The sequence below is a fragment of the Macrobrachium rosenbergii genome, chromosome 35 (genome assembly GCF_040412425.1).
Source record: "Macrobrachium rosenbergii isolate ZJJX-2024 chromosome 35, ASM4041242v1, whole genome shotgun sequence".
Lineage (NCBI taxonomy): Eukaryota > Metazoa > Arthropoda > Malacostraca > Decapoda > Palaemonidae > Macrobrachium > Macrobrachium rosenbergii.
Window position 1 is genome coordinate 203,504 of NC_089775.1, and position 15,000 is coordinate 218,503.

Genomic DNA, 15,000 nt, shown 5'->3' on the forward strand with positions numbered 1-15,000 from the left:
ATGATACATTGTTCCTCTTTGAAAGTTTAAATTAGAATTGGTCGACCAACCGACGTGCTTTATACAGTCAACGTAGCCAGATTAAAGGTGAACTTGCCAAGTATGTGTGACCTTGACTGCTTGTATGTGTGTCTGTAATGCCTCACTGATGATCTGGTCTCCGGACGGGACTGGTGAACTCATCTCCTAGATGGGACTACTTTCCCCCAGTCGATTTCATCTGGAGAAGGGAGTTTTATTCATGCTCTTTGCTCTTGTATGGAGTGGGGATTCACCCTTGCCTCTGTGGTTCCTTCTCTAGCCTCGTGGCTAGTTCGTCACGCTGCTTCGTAGGAGTGTCACCAGCAACACGTCTGCACCTACGCCTTTTATATGAATTTCGTCATTCACATATGTTTTGGACCTTGTGTAAACCCTATGTTGATTTTTGTGCCTCACAGGCAGTTTTTGAATTTTCACTTGAATCCCACTCGCAGCACGTTTGCCCCATTCATATATTATGCAGATTTTATATCTTTATGAAGTGTGACAATCACACCACTACAGATTTCTCAGGAATGTCCCATCAACAGAACATTGACCGCTCGTGATATATTGAACTAATTTCCATCTCAGGAATGTCCCATCAACAGAACGTTGACCCTTCATGATACATTGAACTAACTTGCCTCTCAGGAATGTCCCATCAACAGCACAATGACCCCTCACGATGTATGGCTTTACCAATCGCCTCTTTTGCGCGTCCTTCCGTGAATTGAAGCCTGAGAAGGTTATTGATTGTAGTGTAATAATCGTGAGCACAGCAGATCTCTCACGATTCAACTCTCGTGTCTTGATGTGCGTAGTTCTTTGATGGTATGTGATGTTTTATGTGGCTCTTAAGGTCCTTCTTTGTCTTACTCTGTACCGTTTCCTTATTCCTTCTTCGTTGTTCCTTCCTTATTCCTTCTTTATCAGGGTTTCTTCCTCGTTCCTTCTTGATCGTGAAAATGACCCTCTGGCGTTCGAGTTTGCAGCGAAGACCCGGGACCCGACCTCCTCCTTTGCTCGGCTTTGTCGGGGCTCAGAAGCGAAGAGAGAGAGAGAGAGAGAGAGAGAGAGAGAGAGAGAGAGAGAGAGAGAGAGAGAGAGAGGCCCAAGAGTAGCGACTGTGTGTGTGTGTGTGTATGTGTGTGTGTGTGTGTGTGTGATATTGATTTGCCACCAAACTCCCAGTCCTAACCATGTACCAAGACCCTGCCCCGTCCTATCCTTTCTCTCTCTCTCTCTCTCTCTCTCTCTCTCTCTCTCTCTCTCTCTCTCTCTCTCTCTCTCTCCTTTCCACGAGCTGTCTTTTCTCCACTTCCTCCTCCTCCTCCTCCTCCTCCTCCTCCTCCTCCTCCAAGGAAGATTCAGGGCTAGGGAACCGGGGTTTAGGGACCAAAGACGATCCAGGTTTGGAAACTGTGTCGAAGCGGCCCCCTTCTCTGTTTACCCATGTCACACGGAGAAACAGCTGATGGTGTTAGACGACGGTGGTACCTTTCATGCGGTGCGTTTTACGCGGTACGGCAGTGAGGTACGTTCTGTGAGGTGCGTGTGGAAAGGGGTGATGTACCCTTTATTATGGTACGTCGTAGGTTCACACGTATGGTAAAGGGTTTGGTCTATATTTCATGTGGATGAGACAAGATGGTGTACCTCTTATGCGGTACGTCTTGTAAGGTACAGATGTCGGACAGGACGGTGTACCTCACATGCGGTACGTCTTATGAGGTACATATACGTTACAAAAGGAAGCACATATGGGTATATTACAGTGTTAGGTACACGCATGTGCTAAGAGTTCAGGTACATTTAATGTGGTCAGTATGGTACCTGATAACCTACACCTTATACGGTACAAATTAAGGTACATACACGGTACAGAATGAGGTACATCCCATCAGGAACATTCACTGGACACAAATTAGGGAGACAATAATTTGACTCTGCTGTATACAGGCTGCTGTAAAAGGCTGTTATGCAGCTTTTCAGCATTCTTGGGTTTTGGGTACCTTTTTGGGCACCTGTTCTACAAGGGGGGAGGGGGTACTACCTGGTGGTGTACCTGGTTTTGGTGGTAGCTGGTTTAAGCCTGGTCATTGTACTCTTGAAAAGCATTGAGTGGACATTTTGTATTTTAATTAATAGCCTCTGAATTTGAGAATTATATATATAAATATATATATATATATAAAATCATAATCATATGAAACCTCTCTCTCTCTCTCTCTCTCTCTCTCTCTCTCTCTCTCTCTCTCTCTCTCTCTCTCTCTCTCTCTCTCTCTCTCTCTCTCTCTCATAAGGTTTCATTTGATGATGAGATTCAAAGCCTGAAAAGATTCCCTTACTGCGAAGGTAGGCTGTTACTTATAGGCCTATGAATAGTCTCCTGTAGGCCTGCGAATATTCTATAGGCCTATAAATATTCTCCTATAGGCCTAAGAATATTCTCCTATAGGCCTATGAATATTCTCTACTTATGCCAGTAGAGGGCTCCATGGATTTTGCAAGGGATTGGACTGTCTTTCTCACCTGTGGGATCGATTTCAGGTCCATTGATATATATATATATATATATATATATATATATATATATATATATATATATATATATATATGAAACTAAACAACACAATTTCTAACTCACACCGGGATCGAACCCAGGTTCTGTCAAACGGTAGGCGATGTGGGCTAGTTGGCAGCGCCCTCGCTAGCTTTCATTTTCATCCGAGAGACCTGGGATCGATCCCGATGTGAGTCAGAAATTTATTATATAAATATATATAATTAATTTTTTTTTATTATCTTCATAATTCGAATCTTTTTTATTATGCGCAAAACACCGTCTCTCCGTGCGCGCTCGCGCGCCTAATCCGGAGGAAGGCTGGTAGTTTGATAACCGGGAACTCCGTGCAAAAAGGGCATTTAAATCTAATAGTTATAATTAACAGTTTTTCTTATTTTTTTTTTTGGGGCGGTTGGGGATTGGGGTTAATTACTGAGTGTTTGTTTGTATTTGTGAGTTTGTATGTTTGTGCTTGCAAGCATATTAGTGCTTGTTTTGGCTAGTTTTTCTTACTTGCGTCTGTTTGTGTGGTATTTGATGAACACAATTGTATATATATATACATATAATGTAAATATATACATACATACATATGCAAACCACCTCTACGTGTTCAGAGGGATGAGGCTGCTAGCCCCACACCCTTCCTCACCCTGGCTGTGACTCACAGCATTACACTATCCACCAGGTACATAATGTTAATGCATTTTTACATTAATATATCTGAGTATTACTATATTAATGTATTAATATATTTATATGTTAGAATACTTATATATTTATGTATTAGTATATCTTTAAATATATATATATATATTTATTTATATATATAAAGTTAACACTTATACAAATCATAAATATTTATAAAATAAATAAATATATGACAATCTTTAATTAATCTATAACAAATAAATAAAATAAAAAATAAAAATAAAAATAAATAACTGGAATATCTCCCAGCGGCCCCCAAAACCTCTGCGCGCCTGCCCGCGCGCACGCGCGGACATGCCACCGAAAAATATTTTGGGTCGGGACATGGCCCACTCCATCATCGGCGGGACAGTCTAAACATTTGGGGGAGGAAAAGTCATCGGCGGAGAGAGAGAGAGAGAGAGAGAGAGAGAGAGAGAGAGAGAGAGAGAGAGAGAGAATTCTCATCCATACTGTAATGTGTAACCATTTAGAGCATCGGAGATTATTTCTCTTTCTCAGACCATAAATTGAGTTTCTCTCTCTCTCTCTCTCTCTCTCTCTCTCTCTCTCTCTCTCTGTCAAATATGATGTATAAGTGTCAATTTCAGCACAGATACCCTCTGTAAACATACCCTCCTTTTCGTAATACCCACACAATGCCTTCTTTCCCTAAAGGGGTACCGCCGTCTGTGTACCCACCTCACGCGGCACACTGTAGGCATTACTTAATAAGGTCTTTTGCGGCGTCCCTTCGGCCCCTAGCTGCAACCCCTTTCATTTCTTTTACTGGACCTCCGTTCATATTCCCTTTCTTCCATCTTACTTTCCTTCACTTCTCCTGACAAAAAGGGTTTTTTTTCAGACCTAAATTAAATTTCCCTTTCAGCACAGAATGACCTCATAGGTCCCAGGGCGTAGCCTTTGGCCTAAATTTTATATTCAGTTCAATCCAAGAAATGTAAAGTAATTCTGATATCCGGTAGGAGGATTCAAACCGGCATCCAGAGTATCAGAACGAGGTCACCTTATGGCCTGACGATTCTCAACACGTAGCGTATTATTCCTCGCGTGGTATTGACAGGAATATTCCATTTTGACGGTTCCCGGTTCCATATATCTTACGTATTCAGAGAATTCCCATCACTCGATTCCCGAGGTTAGGTAAGGTTCAAGGTTCCGTAGCTGTGTCTTGTAATTCCTTTCAATATCAAGCGATGTTTGCCGATTGGTGGAATATTCCTGCTCTGATCTGGCGTCGTGATTTGGGAATCTTATTGATATTCACTATGTTTTGAGTTAGTAAGACAAACTGACAGATATTTTGGTAGGTTGCTTAAGTCACTGAAGCTGTTACAATCAATGATTTGATTAGGTTTGCAAAGTGTAGATTGTACTCTCGAGGTAGGCCTGATCTTTTCAGAAAGCCCCTTCCTTGATTGTTGTTTCTCCTAGGTCATCCCCATTTGTAAAAATGGTTTAAATTTAGAGCAGAAACCAAATAAGCCAGTAGAATAATGACTGTACAGTGTTAGAGAAGGTTAGTTGGCACTGAATAATCTCATAGTGATTATTTGATAATTTTTTTATACGAAGTGATTGTTGGTACCTTGGCCTGCTTTTTAGATTGAATACCGATGTGATCAGCAACCTGCAAATAAATTGGCGAAATGTGAAAGATAGAGAAATTTTGTTGGAAGTGTCTTGTGTTTTGTCATTGTGTTCGTCCAGAGAGGAATTTGTGCATTAAGAGTGATGTATCAGATTGGTGAAACAAAGTTTTTAAGAAGTTGATTTGAGCTGTCGGAATGTTAAACGCCACGTGTCGTTCATGTTCCATGTTGTGTTATTAACTGTCATGCATTATTAATCTGTTATTCCAGGCCAGATAAAAGCATTCCTGAGAATCGACTTCATCAAGACTTAAGGTTGAAAAGTGGTCGTTGTAGAAAAAAAATGAGAGGCTCCTGGGAAGTGTGGGCGCCTCCAGAGCTGCCAGAGGCCTCCGGAGGAAATCACGACCTCTAGGAGCGGAAGGGGCCGTTACCACAGACTATGCCAAGAGCCGGGTGTTGGTGGTAACGCTGTGGGAGGAGGACAACAGCACTTGCGCAGGCTGAGAAAGCAGAGCTCTGTAACGTCTTCCAGGAGAGAGAAGCAGGATTCGGAGGAGACGGCCGAGGAATCGTTCGAGGACTCGTCCGCGTCGCCCAGGGACTCGCCCAAACACTTCCGCAGACCGTCGTCCGGTTCGGGCGGGTTCAGAGCCGCCACTGGAGGGCATAGCTCTAGAGGTTATACCAGTCTCAGTGCCGCAGGGTCCCCGTCTCTCCTCAAGAAGTCGCTGGGGAAGTCCAAGAGCAGTAACAGCGGCGGCAGCAGCAGCGGTAGCACGAAGAAGAGGGTCCGGTTTTCCCACAACGTCAGCGTGTCCCACTCTCCGTCTTGTTTTGGCTCCTTCACCAAGCAGAGCCTTGGGGCTATCGGAGCGTTAGCCATCCGGGAACGCTATGGAGAAGGGAGCGACAGTCTGTACGCGAGCCTAGGCCCCAAGTCACATGCGCTCAGACGCCAGCGGCAGAACTCGGGTCTCGCGGGCTCCGGGGAGTACCAGCTCACGGCCGTGAACTCCATCTCGGCGTCTCTCAGGCAGGAGGCCTACAGCGTCAGAGGAGTCCCCAGCACAAGAGAAAGTTCCTTCAGTTATCCTCAGAATTTGACAGGCAAGAACCAGCTGCCAGTGCGGGTGAAGATGCTGTCGTACATGCTGCCCGTCGAGGAGAAGGTGAACTTCGCAGAGGGCGACGCCTCTTCCTTCACGCCCCTGAGCGACGACCGGTCGCCCGTGTCCGAGACCAAGCCACTCCTCGGGGAGGAGAAGTCAGAGAAGCTAGCCTCCCTCACCGAGTCGGTCCAGCTCGACTCGCCCTCGGCAGAAGCCAAGCTCATCATGGACGCCAAGGAGAAGGAGAAGACCCACGACCCCGAGGAGAACGGGTTGGAGACGAAGGCTGTGGGGTCCTCGGAAGAGAGGAGCCCAGCGGCCAGCGAGGACAAGTCGGTCTTCAGCGAAACCCTGGCCTCTCCGGGGTCGGACGACCGCTCTATCATCAAGACCTCCGCATCGACTAAGCCAAATCTCAAAAGGTAAGGCCTTTCTGAAACTGACCCTAAATAGGGAAGCAGTTCTCCACTTATCAATTCAAGTTATTTATGATTTTGTTCTGGTCTAGGTGATGAATCTTGTAGCCATTTTCTTTTTCAGGATAGAAGACTAGTCACAATATATAAATATGTATATATATTTTGTGTTTACATCCATTTAAAGAAGTGCAATCCTTAAGCCTAAGGCCGAGAATGCTATTTACATCGCTTGACAGACGTCACTGCGTAAATCCAGCACTAATGGCCTTCTGCCGTCGTGTCTAAAAGAGTGTCACTATTACCACCCATTCCGGCCAGTGGAATCCACCGCAGGAATGTAAACGGGGCACTTATTCCTGCGTAAGTTAGGGGTATGGGGTATTGAGAGAGTGTATATATATTTATATACCCCAGTGAGGTGCTGGTGACTTCATTATGCCCAAATGAGACAGGAGAGTGTCTATTCCTGGGTACTTTAGTGTTATGGGGTTACTGAGAGGGCATATACCCAGCAAGGTGTTGGTTACTTTGTTACGCCTAAATGGGCATTAGGCCCAAATGGGACAGGAGTATCTATTTCTGGGCATTTTAGTGTTATGGGGGTATTTAGAGGGGAACATACCCAGTGAGTAGTCAGCTTTAGTCAGCTGATATGTTAAACTGAAGTTCTTGTTTACCATAAACAGGATGTGGGTATTTATGGTGGTGGGTATTTATGGTTGGTTAGGTTAGGTTAGGTTTGGTTAGGTTAGGTTAGGTTAACTTGAAAGATAAGGAACTATATGATAAATGACAATTATTGTAAAAACAAACAAACTATTTACATATTAAAAGAATTAAAGGTCTTGTAGGTAAGGTTTACATGGAAATGATAGAACCATCTTGTGGGAACACTGAGGAAAGTAACAAGTGTCAGAAAAAAATAAAAAATAAGAAAAAATAGACACAAACTGAGCAATTAACATTGAAAACAAACAAAGAAAAAACAAATAAAATTACAAAAAAGACAAAACAAGTAAAATTGCAAAAAAAATGGGAAACAAAGAAAAACTAATTAAATTGCAAACAAACAAAAAATGAATAAATTGCAAACAAACAAAGAACAAACAAATTCCAAACAAAAAAAGCCAAGACAAATTTACAAACAAAAAAAACCAGAAAAATAAATTAAATTGCAAACAAAGAAAACTGAATCGAATTGCAACCAAACCAACCAAAAATAAATGCACAATCACAAACAAACAAAGAAAAGCAAAACAAACCAAAACAAACACTTGAGACCCATCTTGACCCTGAAGCTGAGCAGACCATTAATAAAAATCGAGAGCCTTCAAAATCTTTCAATTGAAAATCCATCAGACGAGGGAACTTGATGCTTAGGCCTCGTCTGTGTGCCAGCTGACAGATGGGATTAAAGGCCCAACAATAACAGCTCTAACAGGAGGTTTGTGCCTGTATGTTTGTTTGTTTGTTGGTGGTGTGTTTGTGAAGAGTTTTTTTTTTTGGCCTGATAGAGGATTTGTTTAGGTTTGTGTTTGTGAAGTGGGAATTTTTTGGCATGATAGAGGATTTGTTTATTGTTTGTTGGTACAGTGTTTGTGAAGGGGTTTCTTGATATGTTTAAGGTTGTGGCTGTTTGTTGTTTGTTGGTGGTGTGTTTGTGAAGGGAGTTTTTTTTTTGGCCTGATAGAGGATTTGTTTAGGTTTGTGTTTGTGAAGGGAATTTTTTTATTATTGTTTGTTGGTACAGTGTTTGTGAAGGGGTTTCTTGATATGTTTAAGGTTGTGGCTGTTTGTTGTTTGTTGGTGGTGTGTTTGTGAAGGGAGGTTTTTTGGCCTGATAGACTAGGATTTGTTTAGGTTTGTGTGTGTGTTTGTGAAGGGAATTTTTTGGCATAATAGACGATCTGTTTATTGTTTGTTGGTACAGTGTTTGTGAAGGGGGTTTCTTGACGAATTGTTTAGGTTTGTGACTGCTTGTTTGTTAGTTGGTAGGGTGTTTGTGAAAGAGGGAGTTATTTAATCCCGATAAGAGAGAATGTTTGTTTATTTGGAAGAGAGGAATTGTTTGTTTGTGAAAGTTTTCTATTCTTCACAGAGCAGAAGGATGTTTGTTGTTTGTTTGCAGAGCAAAAGGTTTGTTTGTGTTTGTATGTGAGAGGGGGTTCCTCATCCTGATAAGAGAGATTGTTTGTTTGTTTGTTTTATTGTGCTAGTATGGCGCAGAAGGTTTGTTTGTTGTTAGAAAGTCCGTGCACAAACACTAAAAAAACACATACACAGTAGTTTGTTCATGCACAAACACTAGACAACACATATACAGTTTGTATGTTCATGTACAAACACTCACAAACACACACAAACAGTCACAAATCATAAATGAACAAGAATTTCATCTATATTTTTGCTTTCCTGATTCTTGATAGGCCTATTTGTTTTTGCCCTTCCCCCCCCCCCATAGGCCTAGTGTCAAGTTGTCAGGTGCAGATTAAAGTTTGTGATCGGGGAGGCCCGGGGAGGGGGTGGGGCGGGAAAGCCCTGGGGGGGTAGAGATTCGTGAAGGAATAAAAAAAAGAATTAAATGCTCTCTCTCTCTCTCTCTCTCTCTCTCTCTCTCTCTCTCTCTCTCTCTCTCTCTCTCTCTCTCTCTCTCTCTCTAACTCTAACCACAGAAATGTCGATGTACAGAAGGGAATCATTTAAGAAGCCATCTAATTCAGTGTCAAATCTCCCATATTAATCTCTCTCTGTATGGGGAGCGTACGGGTTCTCGTTGTTGCCACCTCATTTGGTTATTGCATCTCTCTCTCTCTCTCTCTCTCTCTCTCTCTCTCTCTCTCTCTCTCTCTCTCTTTATTGCCCGCACCGGCCGAAAATTGCTGGGCCAAAGGTCCGCAACCTGGTGGGGACGCTTCTTAATGGCAAGGACGCCTGGACTTAATACTCTTAATAATCTCAATCTTCTTTTTATTCTTTTTCTTCTCCCCCACTTCCTCACAAGTAAAAAGGGAGCTACGCCCCCCTCCAAGCTCCCCTCACCTCCTCCTAAAATAAAGAGAGGCTTTGCCAATCCTTAAACGAGAGGATTTGCCAATCCTCCCAGCAACAGCAATAGCAGCATTCAATCGCTTGCAAATGCCCAAATCCTGTCTCAATGACGTACGCCAAGGATTGGGAAGGATTAGCTACAGGGAGAGGGAGAGAGAGAGAGAGGGAGAGGACCCTCATTAATGAGGTTTGAGGGAGAGGGAGAGAGGGAGAGTGGACCTCTGTGACATCCAAAGAGAGTTGAGGATTAAGCTTTGAGGGGATAATGGTTGCGGTTTAGCTTGGATGAAAGGCTGACAAATAAGATTGTGTGGTTTAAATGGGGGTTGTTTTTGAAGGGGGGAGGGGGGCGTTACTCCCTGGGCTAGCTAATGATGCTTGAGAGAGAGAGAGAGAGAGAGAGAGAGAGAGAGAGAGAGAGAGAGAGAGAGAGAGAGAGAGAGAGAGAGACCTCAAGTCCTCTACAAAAACCACTTTCTCTCTCACAATGAAGTCAGGACCTCATATATTTTAACTGCTGTTGAATTAATCCTACTTGCTTAGAAACCTCTCATCAATACATGATAGCTGAGCGGGCCAAGTCACTGTCTCGAGACATGAAGATAGTGTTGTTTGTTATGAAAGAGGTTGTAGGAGGTTGTAAATACATTGCTTGGTTGTGTCGTGATCGGAAATGCATCCTGGGGTTATGAAGTCATTGAGATATAACCATAAATTATAATTTCTTGGAGAGAGCTGTGAAATATGGCGGATTCTTGCAGGAAATGAGAAAAGAAAGTTTTCGAAAGTGCTAATATTCGAGTGAGAAAACTCACTCGCTATTTCTTGTAAGGCTTCTTGGGAGGAGGAGGAGGAGGAGGTGGAGGTGGAGGAGGTGGAGGAGGAGGAGGACAAGACATGTCCTGTTTCGTGTTTTTTTATGTATTGCTTTGTTTTGTGTGAACTGATTGTTTATCCGAACTGTTTTTTATTTTGAATTTTGTCAGATTGTTTGAGAATATTGTTTTATTTATGTGATTTTTATAAGCAACGAATTCTCTCTCTCTCTCTCTCTCTCTCTCTCTCTCTCTCTCTCTCTCTCTCTCTCTCTCTCTCTCTCCATCAAAAGTGGGAGGAGAAAGTTAAAACTTCCCATTGGTGTTAATGAACAGATTTAGAATGAAAAGGGTTAGGTCCTAGACCTTGAGAGAGAGAGAGAGAGAGAGAGAGAGAGAGAGAGAGAGAGAGAGAGAGAGAGAGAGAGAGAATCATATTCAAATACCACCACTTCTGTCGACCCTAGGGCATATTCCCTCTATAATGGCATGGGGCATTAGGGGTCAAATTGCTTTCCAATGAGCATCGTCTCAAAATTCAAGATTATTGAAGACACTTGACTTCATTTTATTATTCCTCTCTCTCTCTCTCTCTCTCTCTCTCTCTCTCTCTCTCTCTCTCTCTCTCTCTCTCTCTCTCTCTCTCTCTCTCTCACATACATATACAGTACCATAGGTTTGATTTTAAGGTGTCCTCAGTATCATCTACCTCACCCACCCCCTTTTTAGGGGTTAAGGGGCAGTCGGCTGGGCGTGGCCCGTGGGCGTGTCCCGTGGGCGTGGGCTGGCTACTGTGTTACTCACATTGTTTCTGGTTGAGTGGTTGGGTGATGTCTGCATAAGTTGGGAATGGTTTGTGTGTTTGTGTTTGTTTGTACGTTTGTGTGTTTATATATATATAAACAGGAAGGTATTCCCCCTTATAAATAGTCAGTATATAATTTTTTATTTCCACAACATTCCCCCATGGATACCCAAGGGGGCATATGCCCCCCCCCCAGGGGCATCTTGTTGTCCAGTTTGGTCACCCAACCAGATATTGCCCAGACACAATGCTTCATTCAGTGAATGAATGGCTGAGTTCCTGAGTTTCTGCTCTGGTCTTATGAGGACATTCCTCTAGCCTGAGAGAGCAGTAGCTGAAATGATACCTGTAAAAAAGCTGTTTTTATCATAAGTCAAGGCAGATAAATTGTGATAAATAATGGAATAATAGGCCTATACTCCCCTTCCATTACTCCCTTACTCCCCTCAATTTCTACTCCACAAATTCCCCATTCCGTCCACCCCTCCCATACTCCCATACTCCCATAGCCTACACAAAAGGCACATCTGAGTTCTATTGTGTTTCTCCGGCGTTTTACGACGGAAATAATGGTGGAGGGGGTGGTGGAGGGAGGGAGGGAGTGTTGGGGATGGTGGAGGGAGTGTTGGAGAAGGGAGAGAGGGAGAGAGAGAGAGGGGTGAGTGAGGGGTTAGTTGCTAAGGGGAAAAACTTCATACGAATTAGAGAGAGACCAGTTTTGCGAGATGTGTGGTGTATTGAGAGAGAGAGAGAGAGAGAGAGAGAGAGAGAGAGAGAGAGAGAGAGACAGAGACAGAGACAGAGACACGCCCATATGAAGTTTGATGTGATATCATCCAGGTAGGGAGAAAAAAATGTACACTTCTCTAGTCACTAAATTGAAGGGACCACATTGGATCTCTCTCTCTCTCTCTCTCTCTCTCTCCATAAATTCCAGAAGATGCTGACGCCTATTGTTGAGAGGAGGCATCCAGGACAGATGAGATTTTGGGGAGGGGCGGGGAGGGGGATTTAAGGGGAGGGAGGACCGGTTAGGTAGGTGATTGTGAGGAAAGCAGTCAGAATCTGGTGAAAGATAAGAGAATTAATGGACGGGAATGGAATTGATGGGAATTAATGGTTGTGGATGATATGCGTAAGATACCCTCTCTCTCTCTCTCTCTCTCTCTCTCTCTCTCTCTCTCTTTCTCTCTCTCTCTCTCTCTCTCCCAGGGATTTCAATTAAAGGGAATATGTATTGTCTTCATAAATACCTCTTGTAGGCTTAAGTAGACCAGGCAATAAATGGCGTATACTCTTTTTAATCTAATTTTGTTTATTAGGTATTTTTGTCCTTCCATTTATTGTGTTATTCCTTATATTTGAGAAGATTAAGAGTAAGAGAATATAAAACGATATATACAAGACACCACAATGATATGATAATAATAATAATAATAATAATAATGATAATAATAATAATAATAATAATAATCTCGGAATTACGGATAGTAATGCGATTGCGTAATTCGCGCTGTAATGCGATTTGCATTACCATACCGTATTAATAACGCCTCGTTATTGTGGTGTTATTCGTTTTATTTTTTAGGAGGGGTGAATGAAATAAATAATGAGGGTGATTTAGGTTTGTGAGTTATTAATATTAATAATAATTTTTTTGAGGTTATTAACGTTATTATATTTTGTTATTGTGATTAATTTTATTTTAGTTTATTATTATTTTTATTTTATTATTATTATTTTTTTATTGTTATTAATATAATTTTAAGTTTTATTATTATTATTATTATTATTATTATTATTATTATTATTATTATTATTATTATTATTATATCCATCAGCGAATATTTATTATAACAGTAAATAAAAACGAAATAATAAATAACACTTACGTTAGCCCCTTGTGTTATGTGTCTCTCTCTCTCTCTCTCTCTCTCTCTCTCTCTCTCTCTCTCTCTCTCTCTCTCTCTTTCTTTATTACAACCGCGGACGCCCGTTTTGGGACTACCAATATGGGCCTGTTTCCAACTAAGTTTGTATATAGAGTATTCCATTATGGTCCCCGAGAGAGAGAGAGAGAGAGAGAGAGAGAGAGAGAGAGAGAGAGAGAGAGAGAGAGAGTTTTAGTACTGTGTAATAGAAGGAGGAAATTAGAGAGAGAGAGAGAAAGTGAGACACTTAAAAATTGACTCTCTCTCTCTCTCTCTCTCTCTCTCTCTCTCTCTCTCTCTCTCTCTCTCTCTCTCTCTCTCTCTCTCAATCCGGTATCTTAAAAAATCTAAATATTAAAGCATTATCAATAAAAATATTGAGTTAATAAGACGTTATTCCATTTTTCATTTATTTTTCATTTACATTTATTTTTCCATTATTCATTTATATTTTTATATATATAATGCATTCAGTCCTGGTCACCCGTCCACCGACTGACCTGACCCAGCCTGAATTCATCCCAGGTAACTATGGGATTCATATATGAAAAATAGATATATTTTAATATTTAATATTTATTTCTCAGGTAATATTAATACCATTATTAATCCTTTAAATTCAGTTCAGATTATTGTGAAGCTAAATATTATTATTATTATTATTATTATTATTATTATTATTATTTTAGTGCAAGCAGAGGCCGCGTTCAGGAGGGTGCGTCAGCTAACGGAAAACCGTTAGCTTTCTCTTCTTGTGAACTCGCCCCAAGGGAAGTCAAATACAGAAATTGAATGGGGAATAGGCCTATGCCTTCTCTCTCTCTCTCTCTCTCTCTCTCTCTCTCTCTCTCTCTCTCTCTCTCTCTCTCTCTCTCTCTCTCGTGTCGAAGGTTGGGGGAAAAATGAGTTTGAATAGGGAGGGTTGTAGGGAATGAATATAAATTTCTCTCTCTCTCTCTCTCTCTCTCTCTCTCTCTCTCTCTCTCTCTCTCTCTCTCTCTCTCTCTATATATATATATATATATATATATATATATATATATGTAATTTATATATATAATTATATAAAATTGAAAATAATTTCCTCTGATTTTAACCTCTCTCTCTCTCTCTCTCTCTCTCTCTCTCTCTCTCTCTCTCTCTCTCTCTCTCTCTCTCTCTCTCTCTCTCTGCGTCAGAACAGACAGGTTAATTAGTCGCCACACCTGAAAAAATATGGACCAGGGTAGTCACGCACACGATGGGTAGAAGGAACTGTTTTCTTTTATGTTTTTTAATTGTGTGTAATTTTTTGTTTTTCAAGAGGCCGAGAAGGGGAAAAATTTATTGCAGGTGTAGATAATTTATTAGTTTTTTTAATGTTTTAATCATTAAAATTGGTGTGTGGGTCAGATTTGCTGGCAATTTTTTTATATAAATTTTTCATAATTTTTTGGAGTTAAAAACATTTTTTGATTTATTGCAATTTTTATGTCATTGTGTAGATTCAAAAAAACCTCGATTTATAGCAATTTTTAAGCAATTTTTCAGAGACCCAAAAATCTGAATTGTACCAATTTTGAAGAAAATGCCCAATTTGACCCCCAAAAATGCCCAAAACTATACCCCTATTTTTTGATGCAACATTCCTGCATTGCAACAAGATTGCAATACATTGCAATTTATCGACCTTATTCGTGATGAAGGAGGTAAGAACGAAAGAAGAATAAGAAGAATGGAAAGAAAATGAGCACGGGATAAAAAATGGAAAGAAGAATATAGAGAAGAACAAGAGAATAGTACAAGAACCACGAATAAATTTGAGTAATTAACTCAAGGCAAGACTAGAATACAAGACGAAGAATAGACACAATAAAAGAGAAGGTATAAAGAATAGACAGGAATAGAAGAAAAGGCGTAAAGAATAGATAGGATAAAGAATAAGAACGAGAGAGAGAGAGAGAGAGAGAGAGAGAGAGAGAGAGAGAGAGAGAGAGA

At 41.2% G+C, this 15,000-nt stretch overlaps 1 protein-coding gene across 7 annotated transcripts in view; it reads left to right on the forward strand.

Annotated features, from left to right (window-relative positions):
- Window positions 1–15,000, forward strand: part of LOC136856274 (neurofilament heavy polypeptide) — a 264,779-nt gene that overhangs the window by 8,584 nt on the left and 241,195 nt on the right. For all 7 annotated transcript variants that reach the window (XM_067133979.1, XM_067133983.1, XM_067133974.1 and 4 more), the window contains exon 2: window positions 5,164–6,427. In XM_067133979.1, the coding sequence (XP_066990080.1) occupies window positions 6,033–6,427 (395 nt within the window). In that variant the 5' untranslated portion in view covers window positions 5,164–6,032. The remainder of the gene's footprint in view (window positions 1–5,163; window positions 6,428–15,000) is intronic.